Here is a 25,264-nt window from a genome sequence, read left to right as displayed (position 1 = left end):
GTATATCTCTTCTGTTATTGCCAATAGGTAACGGCACATATATATGTACGTACAAACGCACGCGCGTACGAATGCACATATAAATACATATACGTACATACATACAAACATACATACATACATACTTGCATCCATCCATCCATTCATAGACACACACACACATACACACACACACACACACACACACACACACACACACACACACACACATTTATATATATGTGTGTGTGTGTGTGTTTGTGTGTGTGTGTCTCACTCTCTCTCTCTCTCTCTCTCTCTCTCTCTCTCTCTCTCTCTCTCTCTCTCTCTCTCTCTCTCTCTCTCTCTCTCTCTCTCTCTCTCTCTCTCATATATATACGAAGAAGCTGACAAGACTACTGTCACATGCTCTCCGTTGTGCACATAATGGCCATATGATAAGAAAGTACTGATCGGATCGGCTAACACTGACGTTCGGTCAGTGGGTGTAACGCATTATTGTTGTTCACTAGTCAGCTTAGACATTCAGTCAGCTTTTCCTGAAATGTGTTTGTCTGTCCCAAATGTCTGATCAATTGGTTCTTTTTGAGACAGCATTTCCAGCCAGCCAAATCATATATGGATCTGATTAGATGTGTCTGCAAGAAGGCATGCAGACCTTCTTTCAAATGCTTTACAGCACTGCTTCTATACATTGAACTATGTACTTGTGCAGGAATGTGTTACCCTGCAGACTGACTATAAATGGGATAATGTGCATGTCACGGGGATTCTATAATACCCGTAACTGAATAAAACACGATTGTCCAAATATCTCTCCTAACTGTTTATCTATTAGATATCTCTGTAACGGGCGGTTATACCCTAATGTGGCTCGTCTAGGTATGATCAGAGATAAGATCTTATATAAAGTATATATTATTATAGCACGTTTAGTTCACTAGAAAACACAACAAAACACAATACACTTTGGAATCTGTATTAACCTACGCTGACAAATGTACTGCCGCAGTATTTAATTAATAACAACAATAATAACAACCCAGAACTGATCACTTAATTAGTTAATCTCTAGGTGTCTAGTTTACACAATATGCTAAACACTTCACCGTGACACAACACCCACACGTGTGATAATTGAGAAACGCTAACACACACACGTGCGATAATGGAGAAACGCTTCCAGGGGAACTTAATTAATAAAGGAATTACAACACTATTCCTAACTGGTTAATTTTTAATTAACCCTAGCTACTCATTCAATAACCTTGTAATATAGAATTAATACTGGTACCTATCACAATAAAGACAATAACCTACAGTTTACCTAGGTCCTCTATGATGACTGGCTAAGCTTTATATATATATATATATCAGAACGGTGAGCCTACAGAATACTGCGTCAGATGACCGGCAGCACCGTCTAAATAATATTGGTATAATACAGTATTAAAATATTTAAAGTCACATCAATCACATCAAGGTTATACACAGAGCAGAAAATAATATATTTACCAAAGTCCAAACGGACTAACGTTCCCGGGAAGCCTTCCTTTTTGGTTCTCCTCGATATATCTAAATCCTAGCTATTTATTCAAAACTCCCAGAGACAGCGAATATCGCCTGGGGGTACATCGCGGCACCGAATCCCTACAAGTGCTATTTCCACCGCGACCAAGCGGTATTTTTTTTCTCAGATCGTCAGACTTAATGTCGCCAGTTCGCTAGAGATTCCATGGTCGCGCGGAGGTATTACGTAACTACTGGCCACATGGCCTCCGCTGGGTGTGTATTAGAAACTGCACACGGCCGTCGCGCAGAGGTATCACGTAACAAAGTACCCACCTGGGCTAAGTGCATTTGGAACTGCACACGGTCGTCTAAAACAATTAATATCGCCACAGGCGAAAAGAAATTAAGGGCATGTACCGTCACAGTGCAACTAATTTGGGTTTTCACAGTGGTTTCCAGCTGATGGTTGCCATATTTGATTTTGAAGTATAAAAATAAAAATACATGTGTATTGAATTTCTTGGATGTGAAAACATGAGATTAGTAACTAAATAAACTATTTATTAGTTTTGGGAGACAAAATATTGGAAAATTGTTTTTTCAATGGCGACCATTTCGAAAATCAATTTGGTGGCTGCAATTGTGATTAGAACACGTATGTCCTGCTCCTAAATGAAAGTGAATTAAAAACTGTACCAGTATTCAAATGTTCGTGTCTGTTTCATATTTTGAACAATTCAAGTATATTCTGACATAAGCTACTAGACTACTATATATTTGACCTATATCAGGTGGTGTTTCTTAAACGTTTTTAAACGTCACCTTATCTTGGCAAGATGATCAGAACGGTTTGTCGTGAACAAGCTTCATTCTGTCAAATCAGTCCTGGTAAAACATATTTTAATGAAGGATTTTATACTACAGTGTGAGCACTATCTATGCAAAAATTTCAAAATAATCCTCTCTACTTTCGGCATCACTTTGTGTTTTATCCAGCTATGCCAAACTACCCAGACATGAACATGTGCTTTTTCAATAATTCCGCAACTGTTTTAACCAGTATTGTTGTTAACTTCTAAGCTATCCGTCTCTATATTATATCTTACTGGCTTGTATAGCCACCAGTTTCTTTGTTTATTCTCCTGATGATGTTAGTTTTTACACTGTCGAACCGTCGATATATTTTGTATTCTTATATAACTTTAATTTTAAATTGTTTTTAGTGCAAACAATTTTTAAAACGTTTTATCAATAATTCCAATTAAAATATATAATGAAGAATCTCTATTATTTAATGCTATATTTGAATATCCCCTACTTTTTTAAACAGTATATATAGATGTTATTACCCGAGTGTTTTACGGTATTGTCAATATCATATATTAGGAATACAAATTGTATTATGCGAGCCTCTGGCGAGCAAAATACATTATTTGTATTCCTAATATATGATATTGACGATACCGAAAGACTCGAGGGTAATAATCTCTTTATCATATAATCTCAAGCTTAATACAACGTGTTTTTGTAAACTGTATATGCAACTTTAATTCCAGTCAGCCATTACCCGCTATTCAAATGACGTAAGAATATGTGACCCGGTGTCTTTTGTCAATGGAAATGACGTCAAATTAGATTGACGTCAAACTAGATTGACGTCAAACTAGTATGACGTTATTTTGGATATCGTTGCAGAAAAATAAACTAGTGCTTTATCTGAACGCTGGGCAGCTTACAAGGTAAAGTTGCTGTTGAAATGTTTTTGCTTGATGACTATGAATGCATACGTCAATTATGGAGTGTCAACCGTGTACGTTTGCTTAAATGTCAATAAACCTAGTGTCGTGACCTCGATTAATTTACATCTAATTTGCAAAGTTATCAAATTCTTAAAGTATGTGATCTGCAAAATATCTCAAACTTTGATTGCACTGAAAATCTCAGATGCTAGTTGATAAATCAAATTAGATACATGTTCCTCATTTTCTATTTTCAGATGTTACTCTTTCTGGAAATATGAAAAGATTCGATGCTGATGGTGTGAACTCAATTACTTTTACTTGTCAAACAAGCAACATAACAGGAAGTGTTACCTTTACGTGGATAAACAAAACAACTGAAGGAGCCACATATATTGAAAACATTCTGACTGTATCTAAACATGGCAGCACATACCGACAAGAGCTTAAACTTATTCCACACTGGCATCAACATGGAAACAAAATTGCCTGTAAAGTCTTTGATGTAAGCACCAACGTAACAGCAGTCTCGAATTCTGAAGTTTTGGATTTGATATGTAAGTGGCATTTAAAAATTCCTGGCAGTGTTAAAAGTATTACACACACTTATATTTTTATTTTTAATTTGTGCATGCAATATATACGTAGTCCGTGATTTTGGTGTTAAGTTCAGTGTCATTTTGGGGTTGTTTGGTTTGTTTTGGTTTATTTTGCTTGCTTTTTTTTTTTTTTTTTTTTGCTTTTTTTTTTTGGGGGGGGGGGGTGTTTGGGTTGGGGGTTTTTGGGGGGGGGTTTGTTGATTTGGTTTTCTTTTTGGGAGGGTCGGGGGGGGATGTTGGGGCAACCGGTAAAACTTAATGTACATGGATATTAGAGACGTAGCCCTGTGGTAAAGCGTTCGCTTGATGCGCGGTCGGTTTGTGATTGATCCCCCACCAGTGGGCCCATTGGGCTATCTCTCGCTCCAGCCAGTGCACCAGGACTGGTACATCAACGGCCGTGGTATGTGCTATCCTGTCTATGGAATGGTGAATAGAAAAGATATATTGCTGTTAATCAAAAAGAGTAGCCCTTGAAGTGGTGACAGCGGGTTCCCTCCCTCAATATGTGTGTGGTCCGTAACCATATTAAAATAAACAAAATGTGTTGAGAGCTTCGTTAAATAAACCATTTCCTTTCTTCCTTCAAACTGCTTGCTCTGAATACTAGTAAATCATTCTTATAGCATGCATGTGTATTACCAGATCCTCCATTTACAAGTCCTGTAATGAAGCAGGTAGAGAATCCAGAAACACCTCTCAGTTCAGAAATTGCAATCCAGGAAGGCGCCATGTTGAACTTGTCGTGTGAAGTGACTGGAGGAAAACCGCGTGTGTTACACGTTACAATACGGTGTGATGGTGTTAACCCCAGTACATTTTATACGGTGGTCGGAGATCGTGTTACAGGTTATCTCTCGTTAACCGTGTGGAGGAACTTCCACAACCTCACCTGTCAGTGTTCAGCTACACACAAGACAGGTCGATATCATCGAACTACGAGTATCACCATTCTCGTTAACTGTAAGTAATATTGCAGTATTAAACATATTATTTAAATTAACGTTGTTACTGGAAGGGATTCTGGTGAAATGTAAGTAATATTGTAGTAAATAAATTATTTAAATTAAAACTCATGCTGAAAGGGAAGACCTAAATATGTTCGATGTTTTTTTCCTTTTGATATAAACCTTGAATATAAATATTTCAACCAAGACAACTATTCTGAAACCACAGAAAGTTATCGTTAATAATAAGGTAATAACTAAAAGGATGTTCAACACAATAACAAAAAAGTGCAGTATCCTCTTACAAACATGAAAGTGAGTTTTGATAATTCAATTAACACATAACCAAGGACACATTGAATCTCTCCACCACCAAGATGGAATGCATCATAATTATGAAAGGTGAAATATTCTTCCCCAATTTTAAACATTAAAATACATATTGAAATGTTAAAATTACATTTAGCACCCCCCCCCCCCCCCCCATAATGTTCGACTAATGCTAGCCAAATTGTTCTCAATATGTTTTTAACTACCATACTTCAAAATAATTATTATTGCCAGAATGCACTAAAGGTTAGATGTGAAAACTAAACCACACTAATATATAATATATTGTTAATGGTTTAAATCTACGATTAAATAATAATACCATCTAGTGTTTATAATTGATAAACATTTTAAATTATCAATGGGAACAGATTCAAGCATATGCTTTATACCGAAACAGATGCTTTTGGTGTGACAGTACGCCATGAGTTTAACTCCAGTAACAAGATCCTAAGGGTGATATGTGAAGTAGAAGGTTGTCCAGACAACTACAGCTTCTTTCCATTCACTCACTTCTGGGGCGAGGACAGAATCAGAGAGTTGCCAGGAGAACGCGTGTCGCCTAACAAGTACGTTTTGACGATTGATCATGTGACGTATGCCGATTCAGGGAGGTATCAGTGTGGTGCCAGTAATGGAGTTCAAGGATTGAACAAGGTCAATGTTCAAACTAATTTCACGTCAATAGAAATAGGTGGTAAGTAAATGTTTTGTATGCATACGAAATGTGGATAGCTTGTGCCCATGCAACATATGGACGTTTGTTTATATTTTAAGAAAGATGTCATTATATATTAATATTTCATGTTTGTTTGTATGTATACATATATGTATGTTTCTACGTAAACTAGTATATGTTTGTGCACATGTGCGTGTATGTGTGTTTGTATGTATTGATGTATGAATATCTTTATAGTGTATGTATGTCAAGATTATTTGTTACATACATAGACATTAACGCACTGGTGCAGGGATAATTAAATAATTTCTGACCTCACAAATTGTTTCATGCGGTTACTGGGATTCGAACATGTGGCACCGAATCGCCCGCAAATTGCAGACTAAAAAGGATGCGTCATGAGCTACCCAGACATCCAAAAAGGGATGCTGTTTGACTCAGCCTAAAGTCTATGCGGTCGATCCCGCTTACGTGCATGGCACTTGACACTTGACACTTGTATGTATGTATGTATGTATCTATCTATGTATGTATATATATAATATGTGTGTACATTTATCTATTTCTGTTTGTGTCTGTGTTATTTTGTGCACACATAATCACCTGTTAAATACTACTACACAACAATGTCAATTTTAACTTTCTTTTTTACAGAAAAACCCATTTTGGGTGATACGGAACAGAACCAGACTGTGTCCGCTGTCCTTGGTAAAACTGTTGTTTTGGAGAGAAAGATATTCAGTAAATCCAATATTACTCTTCACACGTGGACAAACGTACGGGGTCAGAAGTTACTAGGTGGACTTTCTACCTCAGAAGTGACGTTAAATATCTACAGTATTACAGTCAAAGATATCGGATATTTAATCAGTTTGGAGATTCCTAAATTAAATAAAGATGACCAAGGACTTTACTCTCTGAATATCTGTAACAGCTTTGGATGCGGCCATTTTTACACAATTTTAAACATAGCAATTCCAGGTTCATATTTGTTTAAAATATATCTGCATACTGACTTTGTTATGTTAACTAATGGACATAACAGAATTGTAAAAAAAAACATCCACTATCAGAATGGGTTATGTTCGCGCGCTACTTCTTCACACTTTTTCTTTTTGTATATAGTTAATTTTGGGGATATAGGTGTACTAGGTGTAATAGGAGGATGGACAAGAGAATTGGAATAAATAAATAAAGAAATAAAACAGATTTTGTTTCGGAATTCCTAGAAAAACAATTTACATTTTGAAATCTGTTAGTATGCAAAACTGTGAATTTGGACATAACAAATTTTGATTGTGACTCCTCGATATATTGAAGCAGATTTTCCACACATTTTGGTATCTTTATTCAATTTTCATCTGTATCTATTTATTTATCTGACGTTCTTTCTCTCTGTCTATCTGTCTATTCCTTGCATGAACTCGTGCTCGAAGACTCCAGTAACACAGAAATCAACTGATAGTCATGTTTATCATTACCTGACTTGATGATTTTAAAGTAGGGATCTGAGATAGTTCTGATATTAAACTCATCATTCTACTTCAGAATCTCGTCATATCTCTCTCTCTCTCTCTCTCTCTCTCTCTCTCTCTCTCTCTCTCTCTCTCTCTCTCTCTCTCTCTCTCTCTCTCTCTCTCTCTCTCTCTCTCTCCGTATATATGTACATGTATGTATCTTTTATCTATTTGTCGGATTTATAATGTAGTATCTTGGTAGTATATTATTCTCCCATTTACAAAAGAAAAAACAACATCTGATGGATTTGCTTACTTGTCCTTTCAAGCACCTGCTACTCTTAGTTTAAATTGTTCAAAGGGTTTCATACTCAAACATTAATTTACCTTTGTCGTTTTAACTAGCTATAAATATGCATTAACTTAAACAGGCTACATCCAAGGTACACAATAATGTGCAGTAATCAAATGCATGATCTGTTTTTGGTTTCTTGTACAGAACCTGTCGATGGTTCCACGTCTGACTCAGTACTTGTAGCAGCTGTTTCAGGTGTCACAGTAGTTGTCATTCTGGTGGTCATCATGGTCGTGGTCATCGTCATAGTCAGAAAGAGGAGGAATTCAACAACAAACAAACGTAGGATAAACCAGTTTTTATTGCTCACAATTTACGTCACAAACAAATATTTTAGCAACAAAACGTAATGTATGCGATGTTTTAAATTGTGGATTAAAATGTGACAAGCTTTTATTTTGTTCACCCTTCTAGTACCTAAATATATTTCACCATACATTGTAAAAGTTTTAGTAATTAATCATGTATTTATTTATGAAATTTAAATAAAAGTATGCATTTTTTTAAATATTATACCAATACATTTTCAATAACTCATTATTGACATTCTGAAAGTTCTGTGAGACTGGATTCGTGTGTCCTATGATTAACTAACGTTGTCAACAATGATCAAATACCGGCCTCTGTGGTATTTGGTTAACATGCCGGCCTCGTTGGTGTCGTGGTTAGAGCCATCAACATAAGGCTGGTAGGTACAGGGTTCGCATTCCGGTACTGGCTCCCACCCACTAATCACTAACAACTAACTAAGTCACTGTCCTGGATAGACAGCCCAGATAGCTGAGGTGTGTGTCCAAGACAGCGTGCTTGAACCTTAATTGGATATAAGCACGAAAATGAGTTGAAATTAAAATGAAATGAATGTCACCACATCCAGTCTGAATGACAAAACCCTAATACGCGATTAAAGGGACTGTCCCGAGTTTGTAGCCATTGTAAGATGTTTGCAATAACAGAGCCTTGTTGGCGACTACTATTTCATACTAAATACATTTTCTGGTTTACCAGTGTCTGTATATCGAATGTGTTTGCGGTCATATACTAATGTCTGTAGCACTCGGTTTTCACATTGTGATATATATTTTTTCGTACGTACGAAAGTATTGGGAGGTAAAATTTGGCTTGGGCTACTACAAGCATTAGGACAACAACAAACACCTTGCAAATACTGATATTTTAAATTAAACACACAACAAAAACATATAAGGTATAACCAACGTATTAAAGAAATGAAATACTATAATGTATAAAAAAAAATTATATATATATATTTATTTTTTTCGAATTAGATTCCCAGGATGATGATCATGATTATATGAACCAGGACATCAACCAGCAGGGTACGTTGAACATATATTTAATACAATATTCATGTTCTTATTTATTTTAAAGGGTTATTTATCTAGGCTTATGTACAATATTATCTAGGTCGATGAAAATTGGCAAGAAGTTACCAAAATAATTACCGTTTATTGTTGTCTTTGGGAGGACTTGATGTGATCATGTTATTATTATCAAATCCAAGATGGCTGCCATTTTCGCGGAAAAACTAAAATAGTGTTTGGTGGTCAGCTCAAGTCATTCTAACTCATCAAAAGCAACTGAAACTAATTTTAATGAAGTTTTATTTATCTCTATTACAGATACTAATGATTTGGTCTAAATTTGTTAGGCAATTAAATCATTTGTGACATGGGTTCGAATCCTGAATGCGATATTATACATTCATATCAATTGCATTCAACCATTTCATGCACTAATTATAACGGACTAACAAATTTTATTTTATAATAATGAAAATTGGTAGAATGTTACAAAATGAATACTATGGGATTGGCTGTCATTAACACTGTTATCATCCTGATACTGTGGGTGAGTTTGTTGGCTGTAGTCAATATCTGATGGTATTATTTATGTTTTAACTTATTTCTTTTCATCGGTATAATATTATATTTTCGTGAAATCGTGTACATTATATTTGTGTTATTTCAGTTGACGGTCCGACTGTGGAATATGTGAACAATGTATATGATGTGAACACTGTCAACGATGTGAACACTGTGAACACAAATACTGAGGAGCCCCATGTTTATCAAACTCTGAACAATTGATGACTTTTCTCAATTAAATTAGTTTCGTGTTTCTAACAAATTAAGTTTCAAACACGTTGTTCCGGGCACACACATGAATTAGTGGGTTTTCGTAATTCCTTATTACTATACAATTCCCAACGCCTACAAATTAAAAGAATTAATGAGCAATAGGAGAATTAACTATATGAAGGAAATTGGTAAAATTAATAAATGTACTTTGCCAGGTTTATATACGCTCTTGTAACTGAATAACCCACATCAGAGTCAAAATGGATGCCTAGCTATATTTTATATTATATTATATTATATTATATTATATCCTATAACTTACCTATGATATTCATGTGATAAACCCATGAGATAATTTAGTGTATTAACCTGGTTAATAATGGTATGCAAATTTGAAAGGTCTCTAGGTAATGTGTTGCTGGAGATGAGTCATTTGTTTACAAGCCAACAAGACCTGTATACCTGAGCGTAACGTTTTCAAAGATTTAGTTAAAATGCGTGACGTCAAACTAATTTGTGCTAATCGTGATGACATCATATTACCGATGTCGGCGACTTTAGTACTGTGATTTACTAAAAATTTAATTAAAATATTCGTGACGAATCCTCTATATATTAGATTAGATTAGATTAGATTAGATTATATATTGCAATTATTATTACTACTACTGCTTTCGTTACTGCTGCTGTTGCTTGTGCTACTACTGCTAATACTAATACTACTATTACTATTACTACTACTACTACTACTACTGCTACTACTACAACTACTACTACTACTATTACTACCACTACCACTACTACTACTACTACTACTACTACTACTACCACTACTACAATTACTACTACTACTGCTACTACCATTAATACTACTACTACTACTACTAGTACTACTACTACTATTACTACTACTATTACTATTACTACTACTACTACTATTACTACCACCACTACTACTACTATTACTACTACTACTACTACTACTACTACTACTACTTCTTCTTCTACTACTACTACTATTACTACTACTACTATTACTATTACTATTACTATTACTACTACTACTATTGCTACTACTACTACTACTACTACTACTACTGTTACTACTACTTCTGTTGCTGTTGCTGCTGCTAATACAGTGATTATTAATGTTGTTGATGTTGTTGCTGTTATTACTACTGTTACACGTTCTATCAATTACTATCATATACAAGTAAATACATGAATTATGTTTTCTAATATATTATTATGTGTATTATATTTTATCCTCCTGTAAATTAGCGTGTCATATTTTTATTTATATTACGTATGTTCCTCTATCGCCGTTGCGGAACGGCCTGAGTGTAAATAAATTTATGTTCAATTATGTTCTGTTCAATTATGTGAGAGAGACGTCAGCGTAGTGACCTAACACCTACCCACGGAGTTAAAGCTCGCTCTTGGTGGGATAGGAATCCAGTACCTCAGGCACGACGGAAGCAAGCAGACATTGGGGACTGACTGAGTTCGAGGGCGCAAAGCGGATAATAAGATTTACTACCAATTATATTTTTGATTCAGAATTAATGAGGGGGGGGGGGGGGCTAGCGGACGACTTTCTGCTCGGTTTGGCTGAATGTAACCCAGTTGTACAGCATTTGCCTGAGAACCGATGGGTCATGTGACACACACACAAACACAAACACACACACACAAACACACACACACACACACACACACACACCCCGGTGGCCTTCGATATTTTCCCGTCGTATCCAATGTTATACAACTGGTACATAGATTGTATTGTCTTTAGGATGAGTCGGCAATTGGTACTAATGGGTCTCAGAATTAAACGTCTCATGCCTGTATGTATGTGTGTATCTCTCTCTCTCTCTCTCTCTCTCTCTCTCTCTCTCTCTCTCTCTCTCTGCCTCTCTTTCTCTCCCCCTCTCTCTCTTTCTCTCTCTTTCTCTCTCTCTATCTCTCTTTCTCTCTCTCTTTATCTCCCTCTCTCTCTCTCTCTCTCTCTCTCTCTCTCTCTCTCTCTCTCTCTCTCTCTCTCTCTCTCTCTCTCTCTCTCTCTCTCTCTCTCTCTCTCTCTCTCTCTCTCTCTACCTCTGTGTGTGTGTGTCTCTCTGTCTTACTGTCTCTATGTCTCTCTCTCTGTGTCTCTCTCTGTCTTACTGTCTCTCTGTCTTACTGTCTCTATGTCGCTCTCTGTCTCTCTCTCTCTCTCTCTCTCTCTCTCTCTCTCTCTCTCTCTCTCTCTCTCTCTCTCTCTCTCTCTTTCACACACACACACACACACCGCAGACCACCAAGAGTCTTGCTGTGATGGAGCACTCATCTGATGTACGATAGGTTCGATGAGCCCCGATGGACTTGAGGCTTTTTCTCGCTCGTTTCAGTCAGTGCTCTGCGACAAGTATATCAAATATCGCACGCAGTGTTATCTGTGGAAAGTGGATTTAAAAGATTCAGTGTAGTTGCTGTTATGCAGCGATAATAACCTTTATTGCCTTAGCTGACGTCTTTCTGTCACTTTCCAAATCAAAAGTCACAATGACCACATGCTAGAAACCAAAACAGCTGTGATAAAAATGTACTTGTGTGTCGTTAACCAAGCATTCCTTTCATTTATTTCCCCAACACATAAGAGAGACACCCCCTTTTCGAGACGATCCGGATCTGCTACTGAAGACTGTACTAGGTCATAACGTCACCCTCCAATGAGTCTTTATTCCTGATGACAAAAACTTCTTACAAATATTCTATTTAAGTATGGCCCAGAGACCAGGAAGTTTAATACAACAACAGAGATAAAACCAGTCTGGTAGCCATCTACACTATTGTTATCTTGCTTAACTGATTTCTGTTGGACAAAAGTTAGAATATTCAACCAATTTCGGAAACATTTAACGAATTTTTAAAGTATTTCAAAACGTTCAAAACGTGCAGAGCGAACCTATCAAAACGCGTGTATCATTCAGGTTGTGCATAACACCTAACTGAAAGAGAAGGTTTTGAATTACAAAGACTCGAACCTGATAACATACAAGAAGAAATCTTTGTATTCGACATCATGGGATTGACTCGAATTGTCTTTATAATCTTGACGATATGGAGTTCGCTGAACATGTTTACAGGTAAGGACGCTTAATCAATTATTTTAAACAGATTATAAAAATAGCACAAACTTAGAATTGACTGACAGTTTTGAAACATTATTGTTCAAATTTATGTTAAATTTAATTATAGTGCTTTAATGCAAATCAGAAATTTTATACATATTTTGTATATGTTTATTCGCGTATATGTGTATATATTTGTACCGACCTCGGTGGTATCGTGGTTAAGCTATCGGACTTAAAACTGGTAGGGAACAGGGTTCCCAGCCAGGTACCGGCTCCCACCCAGAGCGAGTTTTAACGACTAAATGGGTAGGCGTAAGACCACTAGCCTACACCCTCTTGTCTCTCACTAACTCACTGTCCTGGACAGACAGCCCAGATAGCTGAGGTGTTTGCCCAAAACAGGGTGGTTAAACATTAATTGGATATAAGCACGAAAATAAGTTAAAATATAAGTTATGTACATGTTTATATGTATACGTGTCTGTGTGTGTGTCTCTCTGTGTCTTACTGTCTCTCTCTCTCTCTCTCTCTCTCTCTCTCTCTCCTCTCTCTCTCTCTCTCTCTCTCTCTCTCTCTCTCTCTCTCTCTCTCTCTCATACACTCTCTCTCATACACTCTCTCTCTCTCTTATTATCAAAAGCAGTCGTTACTATATACTTGAAGAACTTACTAACTACCACAAAAAGTTAATTTAGTTTTAAAATTAATATTTGCTTGCGATTTAAACCATTGCCACAACCTCCCACAAGCGCGGCCATTTTCGCACACACTTCAATAATTACATGTGTATTAATCTTCATTGTTTTCAGAAGCAGATATTAAACTATCAAGCAAAACCTCTGTCATAAAGTATGGACGTGCTTACAACCTCCAATGTAATGTCACAGGAAATATTCGGAGCCGAGCAATTTCGTTGAATCGCAACACTGTAGAGATTTGTAAACGACGTGTATCCAAGATTACCGGGGCGACATCTTGTGAGACATTCTACAACACATTATCATCATATCAGTGTCTCGGTGTTGGGTATTACAGCGATGTGTCAGTTTACAGAATAACGATAAAGTCGTTTAAGGAAGTCGACGCAACTAATTGGTGGTGTAGCGCTAAAGTGTCCGACAGTAATAAAACAGTTGTGCTAAGTACCTTTGTGTACCTCTTCTGTAAGTATATGTCTCCTGTTATTGCCAATACGTAATTACACATGTGTGTATCAATACATACACATACATTAACACATGTACACATACACGCACATACGCACACACAGGCATTCGTGCATACATTTACAAGAACACACAAACACACACATACAGGCGCGCGCGCACACACACACACACACACACACACACACACACATATATATATATATATATATATATATATATATATACACACACATGTACATACATAAAGACAGATAAACAGATGCCTCAATAGCTCAGAGCGCATCGTGGTTAGTCTGGAATTTGCGGGCGATTCGATGCCGCAGGTTCGAGTCACAGCAAGGGCATGGAACAATTTGTGAGGCCAAAAAGGATTTAATTATCCCCTGTGCCAGTGTGTTAATATCTATGTATGTGACAGTCAACCTCGACATACATACACTATATAGATATTCATACATAAATACATACATACGTACGTACATATATACACACAATATATAAATATTCATACATACCATACCGTACCGTACCATACCATACGATACCATTATACATTGTACATAGAAAGTTAATGTTTGTTTAACGACACCGCTAAAGCACATTGACTTATTAATGTCAAACATTTGAAACTCGCTAATTTTTCCATTACTAGCAAGGGATCTTTTACATGCACCTTCCCACCGACAGGATAGCACACACCACTGCTTTTGTACATACAAAGACACAGACAGAGAGACAGACATGCATACATACACACATAATAATTATAATTATATATGCATGGTTTGAGACCCAGCAACGGTGTGTGAGACAATTTGTGAGGCCAGTGCGTTAATTGACAATAACCTTTTAAAGAGAAACCAATCACTCTCTCTGGCATGTGTATTCTAACAGCTTAGTCTACCGTTTTAATAATACCTTTTGAATATTTTATCATTTGCATACCATTTGTTTGACACCTAATAGCCGGTGTGCTAAGGTGGTCGTACTGAAGTGTCGTTTAATATTCATTATTTTATTTATACTGCATTTCAATCCCGTTTAGTTCTACGTGTTTAAAATAGTATGATGAATAATATTTATGACAAATGAAACAACTACTTAATTTTCGTTCCTTTTTCAGCTGTTACTCTTTCTGGAAATGTAACAAAATTCGATGCTGATGGTGTGAACTCAATTACTTTTACTTGCGAAACAAGCAACATAACAGGAAGTGTTACATTTACGTGGATAAACAAAACAACTGCAGGATCCACACATATTGAAAACAACCTGACTGTATCTAAACATGGCAGCACATACCGACAAGAGCTTAAATTTATTCCATATTGGTATCAACATGGAAACAAAATTTCCTGTAAAGTTGTTGATATAAAGACGAGCATAACAGCAATGTCAAAAGATGAAGTTTTGGATTTAATATGTAAGTAATACAAATACATCCAGAACTGGTCGTACGTTCCATAACCCTACTTATACTACACATTGTTACACAGAGAAGTGTTAATGTTAATATTTGCATACAATCTATTCATATATTTTGCCTTGCTTGAACCTTTTTATATGCAAATATATCACTTAGGTTTCAGGCAAGAATTGCTGTGAATTCAAAACCCTCAGTTTGATTTGAAATGGATCATTTAGTTTGTTCAGTCATAAGATATATGATAATCAAAGATAAATTGTTTTATTTTTGAGGCGCACCAAACGTGCTATGATTTATATACTGAGAGACCGAGATAAGGAAACACTCGGCATGGGCGTAACGTGGGGGGGCGGGGGGGGGGGCGTTTATGATAAATATGTTTCTTGAGCAACCGCCGTTCAACAAGAACAAACAGATATATTTGGTGAATTCTGAATGCATGTATGGTATACAATACATTACTGCGTGATGGTGTGTTATTTATACTAAAATACATTGTCAGGCACGGCGGAAGCAACTACAAAATGGGGGGCTGACTGAGATCGAGGGTGCAAAGCTTTTAGAGGGTCGGGGGTATGCTCCCACGTATCATTTTTAAAACGAAATCTCCAGAAATGCAATTTCCTACATTTTACAAGTAAAATTCATCTCTGCCTTAAAATATACTACCAATAATATTGTTGACTGAGAATTATTGGAGGTCTAGATCCCCCACCCACCCCCACCCCCGCACCAACAAACATATCACCGCCGTGCTTCCAAGGAATAACACTTTAAAATCAGTGAAGGCGTATTACATAATTGTGTATTACAAAACATGAAATTGTATATATTAATACTAAGAAGATTATGAAGTTCTGATATACAAGTAGGCTGGTAGTTTTCATTAGTTAAACCGAATACATAAAGACAATTGAGGAATCCAAGTTAAAATACTAGTTTATCTTACGAGCAGCTGTTTTTGAGAACACCAAATACAGGTTTTACATTCACTATCACACAATTGTATTTTATTGTTTTTTGTCAAGTCCACCCTTTTATGTGGATAATCAAATGTGGTACACATAAACAACACATCATTAGCTATAAAATGAAACACATTTCGGGATTGTAACAGTCTATCCACATTGTTTTGGTGGTTTTTCATTCAAAAGGCCCTCAAAACGATTTTTTTCCCCCCTATTTTAGACGGATGTTGCTCCATTATTAATCCTCATATAGTTGTAACATTTAAGATTTATATAGCAATTGGGATGGATTTGACAGAGAAAAAGAAGTTTAATTAAGTACGCTTAATGTTATAAAACAGTATTTTGAAAGATACAATGGACTTTTAATGATTTTTCAGTTGCCTCTAGTCATTCACTATGACTACTGAAAACTACCAGTCTCCTATATACTAGTATCTGTTATCAGACATTTATAACCTTTATATGTCAGATTTCTATGTACATTATTTGCTGGGATAATAGGACTTAAATCATAGGATAAAAATAATGGCGGCAATTTTCGAGCTACATTTTAAACAGGGCTACCATGGTTTGTAATATGACCATTTGTCAAAAACTACTTGAAATACAGAGCCCCTATTTTAAGTTTATCCATGTAGATGACTGTGGCATATCTGTTACAAATTTCAAGTGAATCTGAAACCGAAGTGCTAGTTGATTTTAAATGGGTTGATCCTAAAAGGTTACGATGTCTGCAGTTTTTTCACGGGATGGATCAAATAAATGTTATTAACGAAACCAAAAAGTGTGATTTTAAAAATCCTTCGAAAGCAGCAGAAATCACGCTAGGATAGAATCATTGGTGTTGAAATCCATACTAACATATATTCACATAAAATTATTATTTAGTGGTGTATTTTAAGTAGGGGAATATCCCCGTAACTCTCCATTCCTGAACAATAATGGGACTCGGCCCTATCAGGCCTCGTCTCCATTATTTTTCAGGAATGGAGGGTTACTCGGACATTCCCCTATACTTAGTGTTATGTAATAATCGTAGTAGATTTAATCAGCCGTTATTATTGTCAAAAGTATTTGAAATGAACAAATCATTATTCAGCCTTCATATTGCATCACTACATATGACTGCTTTCTTGTTCAGATCCTCCATTGACAAGTCCTGTCATAAAGCAGGTAGTGAATCCAGAGACACCTCTCAGTTCAGAAATTACAATCCAGGCAGGCGCCATGTTGAATTTGTCGTGTGAAGTGACTGGAGGAAAACCGCGTGTGTTAACCGTTAAAATACGATGTGATGGCATTAACCCCAGTAGAGTTTATACGATTGACGGAGATCGTGTTACGGGTTATCTTTGGTTTACAGTAATGAGGAACTTCAACAATCACACCTGTCAGTGTTCAGCTACACACAAGACAGGTCGATACCATCTAACTACGAGTGTCACCATTCGAGTTAACTGTAAGTATGTTTGTATAATTAGCATATATAGAGGCTATTTCATGTTATTTTTCGAATAAGACTTTTATGTCAACGAGTGATGTGTAAAACACATATTTTCACGAATTGCGAAGTAATGAGTGAAAATATGGTTTTCACACATCAAGGGTTGACATAAAAATCATCATCGAAAAAAACCCCACCATGAAATGGTATATGTATTATATATATATACATCTTTTGTAGTTTTTGACCATATCTTTCGCTCTCTTTTTTTTTTTCGCTTTTTTTTTTTTTTTTTTTTGTTTGTTTGTTAATGTCTTTCACTGATCCTATCGAAAGTATGTAACGCCATGATATATTTCTTCTGGTTGAACTTTTGTTGAAAATGTACTTGACCATGATATTTTAAAAAGAAATATGAATAAAAAGTATCTTTATTTAATTAATAATTACTTAATTATTACTGCTGTGCAAACATACCTGACAAAATTATCCTCCCAAAAATCCACAAATACAAAACGAATCGAACAGCAAATTTAAAAACTTACACTCAACGACAGAACATTGTGTCATAATTATTTAACTTCGTATACAATCAATTTTAGATATCTTATCGTAATTGCACTTCATATCCATTTTTATAGGTATAATTTTTTAAATTACATGTGTTTTATTTTTCAAATAAAACCAGATGCATTGGTAATCATCAAATTTGAAGTCGTAATAACTTACAAGGGAGATGACTGATTCACTAGTGTTCACAAAATTATAAATATGATTTCTATATTTTCACTGTAGATAAAATATAGTGAAAATATGACTTTTCACCGACTATCACTTTTATAGTTTCTGTAGATATTTTTAACTGATTTCCATGGCTGTATGAAACACATATACCAGCCCGAGTACTCTGCAGTTACGAGTTACACTGGCATTAGGATACGCAAGTTGCGTATGAGTCTGGTACAGTGGCGTAGAAATGTTTACCTTTTCGCTTATTAATAACATTAAAAAGGTTCCTGTGTCATATCCCACTACTCGATATCATTGTTTGCTTGGATGCCAGGTGCCCCCCCCCATCCCCCGCCCCCCTCCCCCAATACAAAATCCTGCCTACGCCACTGGTCTGGTAGTCTGTTACGAGGGTTGAAAAATAAAAACAAATCAAACAAAATGAGTTACCTTTAATAATTAAATTGCAAAAAACAAACACTATTTAGTAGATGCTGTTAGGGCGGCAAGATGAGTGTGGGTATATGGTGGGGGTGCTTTATGTATATGTGTGTGCTCTTGTTTGTCTTGTTTGGATGGTTGTTGTGTGGCGGGTTTTTTGTTTGTTTGTTTGGTTGCTTTTGGGGGGGGGGGTTTTTTTCTTTTTTTTTTTTTTTTTTTTTTTTTTTTTTTTTTTTTTGGGGGGGGGGGGGGGGGGGGGGCTTTTCTTTTCTTTCGAAGGAGTTTTCAAACCACGGTTTGGGTTCCAGAACAGCGTAATTTATCACTTTGATATGAATGAAAAAAAAATCATTATTCAGTTTTAAGATAATATACGTAGATTAAAAGAGCTATACAGTGATACATTTAAAGATTTAGTTTAAAAAAGAAACAACTTTGTTGTTAGTGTCTAGAGGAAGATATGACATTGCTTAACTTTATGAGAGATAAAATTAAAGTGGCTCGTCGATGGAGGGAAAGGAAATGTTTTATTTAACGACGCACTCAACACATTTTATTTACGGTTATATGGCGTCGGACATATGGTTAAGGACCACACAGGTACTGAAACAGGAAACCCGCTGTCGCCACTTCATGAACTACTCTTTTCGATTAGCAGCAAGGGATCTTTTATATGCACCATCCCACAGACAGCATAGTACATACCGCGGCCTTTGTTACACCAGCTGTGGTGCACTGGCTGGAACGAGAAACAGATAAGTCTGATTTTCGATGGACAGAGTTCATAGGCTCTGAAGATGTTTGGAAAAACTATCGAAACATTTTGTGCAGCTGGATTACATTTAAACAATTTCATTAAGAATGGACTACGAATGGAGTACGAAATATACATTACGTTGGTTATATGGAGTAGCTTTAGTTACAGGGTTCGAACTGAACGACGGCACTGACGGCAATTGCCGCAGCTTAGATATAAATTGCCTTAGGTAGAGAGCATTAGCGATGACACTTTTGTGCCGTCGGTAAACCTCCCCAACAATTGCAAAATATATACACCTGGTATACATAATTTGCCAGTAGTTAACATTTTGACATTTGAAATATGTCTACATACAACAAAATAACCCTTTTAGTCATGTTTATTTCTGCAAATGTCACTTAAAGTTTGTTTGCCATATGCTGCCTCAAAATTTTAAAAATTGCCGTGGGAGACAAATTCTTAAGTTCGAGCCCTGAGTTATATGATTAAATATTTTTTAAAAACCACAAAACCACAAAACAAGCTTATGGTTCGAGTAAAATGTTTTATATTGACATAGATGTCCCTGATGTGACAGTACGACATGTCTTGAACTCAACTAACAAGATCCTAACATTGATATGTGATGCAGCAGAAAGTGAAGAGAACTACAGCTTCTCTCCATTCACCCACTTCTGGGGTGAGTACAAAATCAGAGAGTTGCCGGGACAACGCAAAGCGACAAACAGATCTGTCTTGACGATCTATAACGTGACTTACGCTGATTCGGGAAAGTACCTATGTGGTGTCAGTCATAGGAATCAAACTAATTTTACGTCAGTAGAAATTGGTGGTAAGTACATAGCCAAATATTGCTTGGTTTTGATGTATTTTTATTGTAGGAATAGGGTATACATACAAGTTCATAAACTGCTTTGTATCAATGTGTTTCATTATATTTCAGTGTGCTATGTGTGCTATTATACATATGTGTGTTTCAGTGTGTATTTTTATGTTTGTATTTAGATATGAGAATTTAATAATGTGTTTTTAAACACACACACACACACACACACACACACACACACACACACACACACACACACACACACACACACACACACATATATATATATATATATATATATATATATATATATATATATATATATATACAGACACATGTATATGTGTGTGTATGTATGCGTGCGTACGTGTGCGTGCGTGTATGTGTGTGTGTGTGTGGTTTCATGTCCAATGCATGGATAATTATTTGTTAGATATTAGACTGAATGTTTTTAACAATTTTACAGGAAAGCCCATTTTGGATAATGACTCGAAACAGAATCAGATCGTATATGCTGTCCTTGGTAAAACTGTTGTTTTGAAAAGAAAGATATTCAGCAATTCCAACATTACTCTGCACATGTGGATAAACCAACTCGATCAGAATGTAACAGGCAGACTATCTAGGACAAATGTGACATTGGACATCTACAGTATTGTAGTCAAAGATGCTGGCTACTTACTGACACTGAAGATCTCTAACATAAGCAAAGGTGACCTGGGACTTTACACCCTGCATGTCTGTAACAACGATGGATGCGGCGATTTTTACACAACTTTAAAAGTAGCAATCTCAGGTTTGTCATTGTTTTGTTAATATATCGACATGCGGTCACATAAAAAGTTGGTGAGAAACCGATTTTTTTTCTCAAAAAGATGGGCGGGTGAGTAATCTTTTTTTTAATGTTTTTTTAAACACAAAATGGAACATACTCCAAATTGCGAGAACGACAACACAGGAACCTATTCTCCAGTATTTATTGTTTGGTATTGGGACGTGCTATTTCTAGTATTTTTTCTAAAATGCTTCTAATTCTTGAAGATTGACAGTGGGTCTCAATGTTAAAAATCATGATAAAAATATCTTGTGCAGGGTCTTATGGGTTGGGTAAGCGGGGATGATCACCAACTATTTTAAAGATGATCATACAAATCATCTTGCATTTCATTCCTTCTATATCATAATATATGCGTGAATATCTACAAGCGTGTGCTTTTGTACATTCGATATACATGTACGTGCATGGCCACGTGTGTTCGGTACAATTTAGTATGATGGTATTGATTGGTATCTGAGAAACTACGTAACGAAGGGAGCAGTTATTATAGCGTTAGTTTAAATCCTGGCTAAGAGAAATATTCAAAACGTCCCATGTTAAATCAGTACGACTAACGATTGATAGGATGTATTGAAACTTCATTTAGAATATCTTAAGGTATTCACCCATGATCAAATCCTTATCTCTTTGTTTCCATTATCTGTTTGGCTATTTTTGTTTGTTGTTGTTGCTTTTGGAGTGTTGAGGGTTTCATTTTTTCGCTTTTTCTGAATTTTTTTTTTTTTTTTTTTTTTTTTTTTTGGGGGGGGGGTTACCTGTTGTTGTTGGTAGTGGGTTTTCATTAATGTTATGTAGTTTTTGTGTCTTGAAATATTCAAGGAAAATGTTATGGTTGTACAACTATAAGGGCGGGACGTAGCCCAGTAGTAAAGCGCTCGCCAGATGTGCGGTCGGTCTGGGGTCGATACAGGTCGGTGGGCTCATTGGCCTATTTTTCGTTCCAACCAGTGCACCACGACTGGTATATCAAAGGATGCGGTATTTGCTATACTGTCTATGGGATGGTGCATATAAAAGATCCCTTGCTACTAGTGGAAAAAGTTAGTGGATTTCCTCTCTACGACTGTCAAAATTATCAAATGTTTGACATCCAATACCCGATAATTAATAAATCAATGTGCTCTAGTGGTGTCGTTAAAGAAAACAAACTCCCATAGTAGAAGGATGATGTAATTTGTTGATAAAGCATTAACAAGTTGGGTTGTTTGGTTTTTGTGTGTGTGTGAGGGGGTGGGGGATGTTTTTTCTGTGTCGTTTTTTTTCCCCCGTGTGATTTGATGGGGGGGGGGGGGGGGTTGTGTGGGGTTTTTTGTTTTGGGGGGTTGTTGGGTTGTTTGTTTGTTTTTGTGTGTGGTGGTGGGGGGTGTTTTTTCTGTGTGGGTTTTTTCCCCGTGTGATTTGTTGTTGTTTTTGTTTGTTTCTTTGTTTGTTGTTGTTGTTGTGTTTCGGGGGGGGGGGGGTTATCCCACTGTCCCCCTTTCCTTTCTCTACTTTGACTTCCAACTCATTTCTTCCCGATCTGGCAGCTCCTCCTATCTTTCAAATTCTTTCGCTGTCCACCTCTACATCCCAGTCCTTGTCATTCCAAGTGCGACGTGTGCTTGTCTATTGTGGCTATCCGTGCCACAGACCTACGATTTCCCATCAGCTTTAACTGTGGGCTTAGTCTGACCACTTCGGGGAGTGTCCAGTAGGTACTTCTGGCATTGTTAAGAGGCACGTTTAACCACCTACTATACTCCCCTACTGCCGGCTGTCGTTAGTTAGTGCCGTGGGTCTGGTCGGCTTTATTAGCGGCAGATGACGAGGATGTCAGGTGGATGCAGGGAAGTACACAGAGACAATAGTTAATATGGATCGAATACTTACTTACTTAATCCCCTTCATGCTAAGAAGCACATAGGGCTGTAACCAGTGATCGCCACTGCTGCCTGTCTGTTGCCAGCTTCTCCAGCAGCTCCCAGCTCATACTGCCCTCTCGAATGTCCTTTTCTACTGTCCTCCTCCATGTTTCTTTCGGCCTTCCCCGTTTCCTTTTTTCAGGAGGGGTCCATCGGAGTGCCACTCTTGGTAGGGCTGTTTGCGGCATTCATGGGTCGAATGATCAATGTTTTTTTAATTATAAACAAGTTTTGAAGTTTTACATTCTAGTCATTGCAATATAAATGACGTCTCCTCTGCAATAATCAGTAAACGTGTGTCAGTACATTATATGCTTCTTGATTTTGACCGTCGCCAATACAACCCGTTACACACCTAACACATATAATTTAAAATGCATTGGAGTGGCGTTAAGATTTTTTTTTTAGGGCCGTAGCTAGGAACTGCCACCCACCCCCCCCCCCCCCCCCCCCCGAAAAAAATCCGGAAAGCATTATAGAAACTTAAAGAAAATTCTCTTCTTAACTGTTTAAGGAGTTTTAGACTATTAACTACTCAGTTGCACACCCACCCCCCCCCCCCCCCCAAACAAAAAATCCTAGCTACAACCCTAATTTTGACTTCCTTCTTCCGTTTTCCAATATATAAATATTGACTAATTTAGAACGGCCAAAGTTAAGATGTATAAATTTAGATTTAATTATAGCACATTTTTATTTGTACAGAGCCGATCATGAGTCCTGACCCCATATTAATACCAGCTGCATCCGGTGCAGCAGGATTTGTGATTCTATTGGCCGTCGTTGTCGTCATTATCTGTGTCATCAAGAAGAAGAGGAGGAATTCACAAACAAACAAAAGTAAGAAAGTTTAGTGTTTGACAGACGAATTAATTTCAACAATAACAAAAGGTCAATGAATTTTGAAATTTGTAACCGGAATGATTCTTCTAAAAATATGCATCCCTTCCTCTGTAATATTACAATTCACCATATATATATATATATATATATATATATATATATATATATATATATCTGTCAACATAATAACGAGGTTCAAACTGAGAAAGTATTAGTAGTGAATATATCTGGAAATGTTAAAGTATTAGCGAATTTTGCAAGGCCAATCAAAACGTTAATACATCATGACGCTTAATTTAAAAAAAGATTTACATTTCATTTCAACTTATTTTCGTGCTTATATCCAATTAAGGTTCAAGCACACTGTCCTGGGCACACACCTCAGCTATCTGGGCTGTATGTACAGGACAGTGGGTTAGTTGATAGTTGGTTGTACCTCCAAACCCTGTAGTCTGATGGCTTAACCACTGCGCCACCGAGGCCGGTAAAGCTATACAAAAGACTTCCGAAAAACCTTTGTGCGATAGTTTTGATGGTGAATAATTTAAACACAAGTGAAAAGAAAGAAAGAAAGAAATGTTTTATTTAACGACGCACTCAACACATTTTATTTACGGTTGTATGGCGTCAGACATATGGTTAAGAACCACACAGATTTTGAGAGGAAACCCGCTGTCGTCACTACATGGGCTACTCTTCCGATTAGCAGCAAGGGATCTTTTAGTTGCGCTTCCCACAGGCAGGATAGCACAAACCATGGTCTTTGTTGATCCAGTTATGGATCACTGGTCGGTGCAAGTGGTTTACACCTACCCATTGAGCCTTGCGGAGCACTCACTCAGGGTTTGCAGTTGGTATCTGGACTAAAAATCCCATGCCTCGACTGGGATCCGAACCCAGTACCTACCAGCCTGTAGACCAATGGCCTACCACGACGCAACCGAGGCCGGTCTAAACACTTAATTATTTGTTTTTATGAACTTTGGTTTGTTTAACAACACCACTAGAGCACATTGATTTATTAATCATAGGCTATTGGATGTCAAACATATGGTAATTTTTTGACAAAGTTATAGAGAGGAAACCCGCTACATTTTTCCA

The 25,264-nt window shown here is 36.7% G+C and overlaps 2 protein-coding genes across 2 annotated transcripts in view; both read left to right on the top strand.

The window, feature by feature from the left end:
- Positions 1–5,487: 5,487 nt before the first annotated feature.
- Positions 5,488–9,708, top strand: LOC121385990. Its single transcript, XM_041516785.1, has 5 exons — positions 5,488–5,803; positions 6,440–6,766; positions 7,742–7,879; positions 8,887–8,937; positions 9,590–9,708. The coding sequence occupies exons 1-5, from the start codon at positions 5,488–5,490 to the stop codon at positions 9,706–9,708; spliced, it is 951 nt and encodes a 316-aa protein (XP_041372719.1).
- Positions 9,709–12,763: 3,055 nt separating this feature from the next.
- Positions 12,764–25,264, top strand: part of LOC121385989 — a 19,483-nt gene continuing 6,982 nt past the window's right edge. Inside the window, exons 1-5 of the mRNA XM_041516784.1 lie at positions 12,764–12,827; positions 17,523–17,771; positions 20,333–20,434; positions 21,048–21,377; positions 24,026–24,160. Coding sequence (XP_041372718.1) covers positions 12,764–12,827; positions 17,523–17,771; positions 20,333–20,434; positions 21,048–21,377; positions 24,026–24,160 — 880 coding nt within the window. The remainder of the gene's footprint in view (positions 12,828–17,522; positions 17,772–20,332; positions 20,435–21,047; positions 21,378–24,025; positions 24,161–25,264) is intronic.

The sequence above is a fragment of the Gigantopelta aegis genome, chromosome 12 (genome assembly GCF_016097555.1).
Source record: "Gigantopelta aegis isolate Gae_Host chromosome 12, Gae_host_genome, whole genome shotgun sequence".
Taxonomy (NCBI): Eukaryota; Metazoa; Mollusca; class Gastropoda; order Neomphalida; family Peltospiridae; genus Gigantopelta; species Gigantopelta aegis.
This window is presented reverse-complemented; position numbering and strand designations above follow the sequence as displayed.

What these genes read in the sequence shown, in the direction of transcription:
- LOC121385990 (XM_041516785.1), top strand. Translation starts at nt 5,488, where the DNA reads ATGCTTTATACCGAAACAGATGCTTTTGGTGTGACAGTACGCCATGAG. An exon ending in GAATTCAACAACAAACAAAC is followed by an intron (nt 7,880 to 8,886) that starts GTAGGATAAACC and finishes TTTTCGAATTAG; the next exon opens with ATTCCCAGGATGATGATCAT. An exon ending in CCAGGACATCAACCAGCAGG is followed by an intron (nt 8,938 to 9,589) that starts GTACGTTGAACA and finishes GTGTTATTTCAG; the next exon opens with TTGACGGTCCGACTGTGGAA.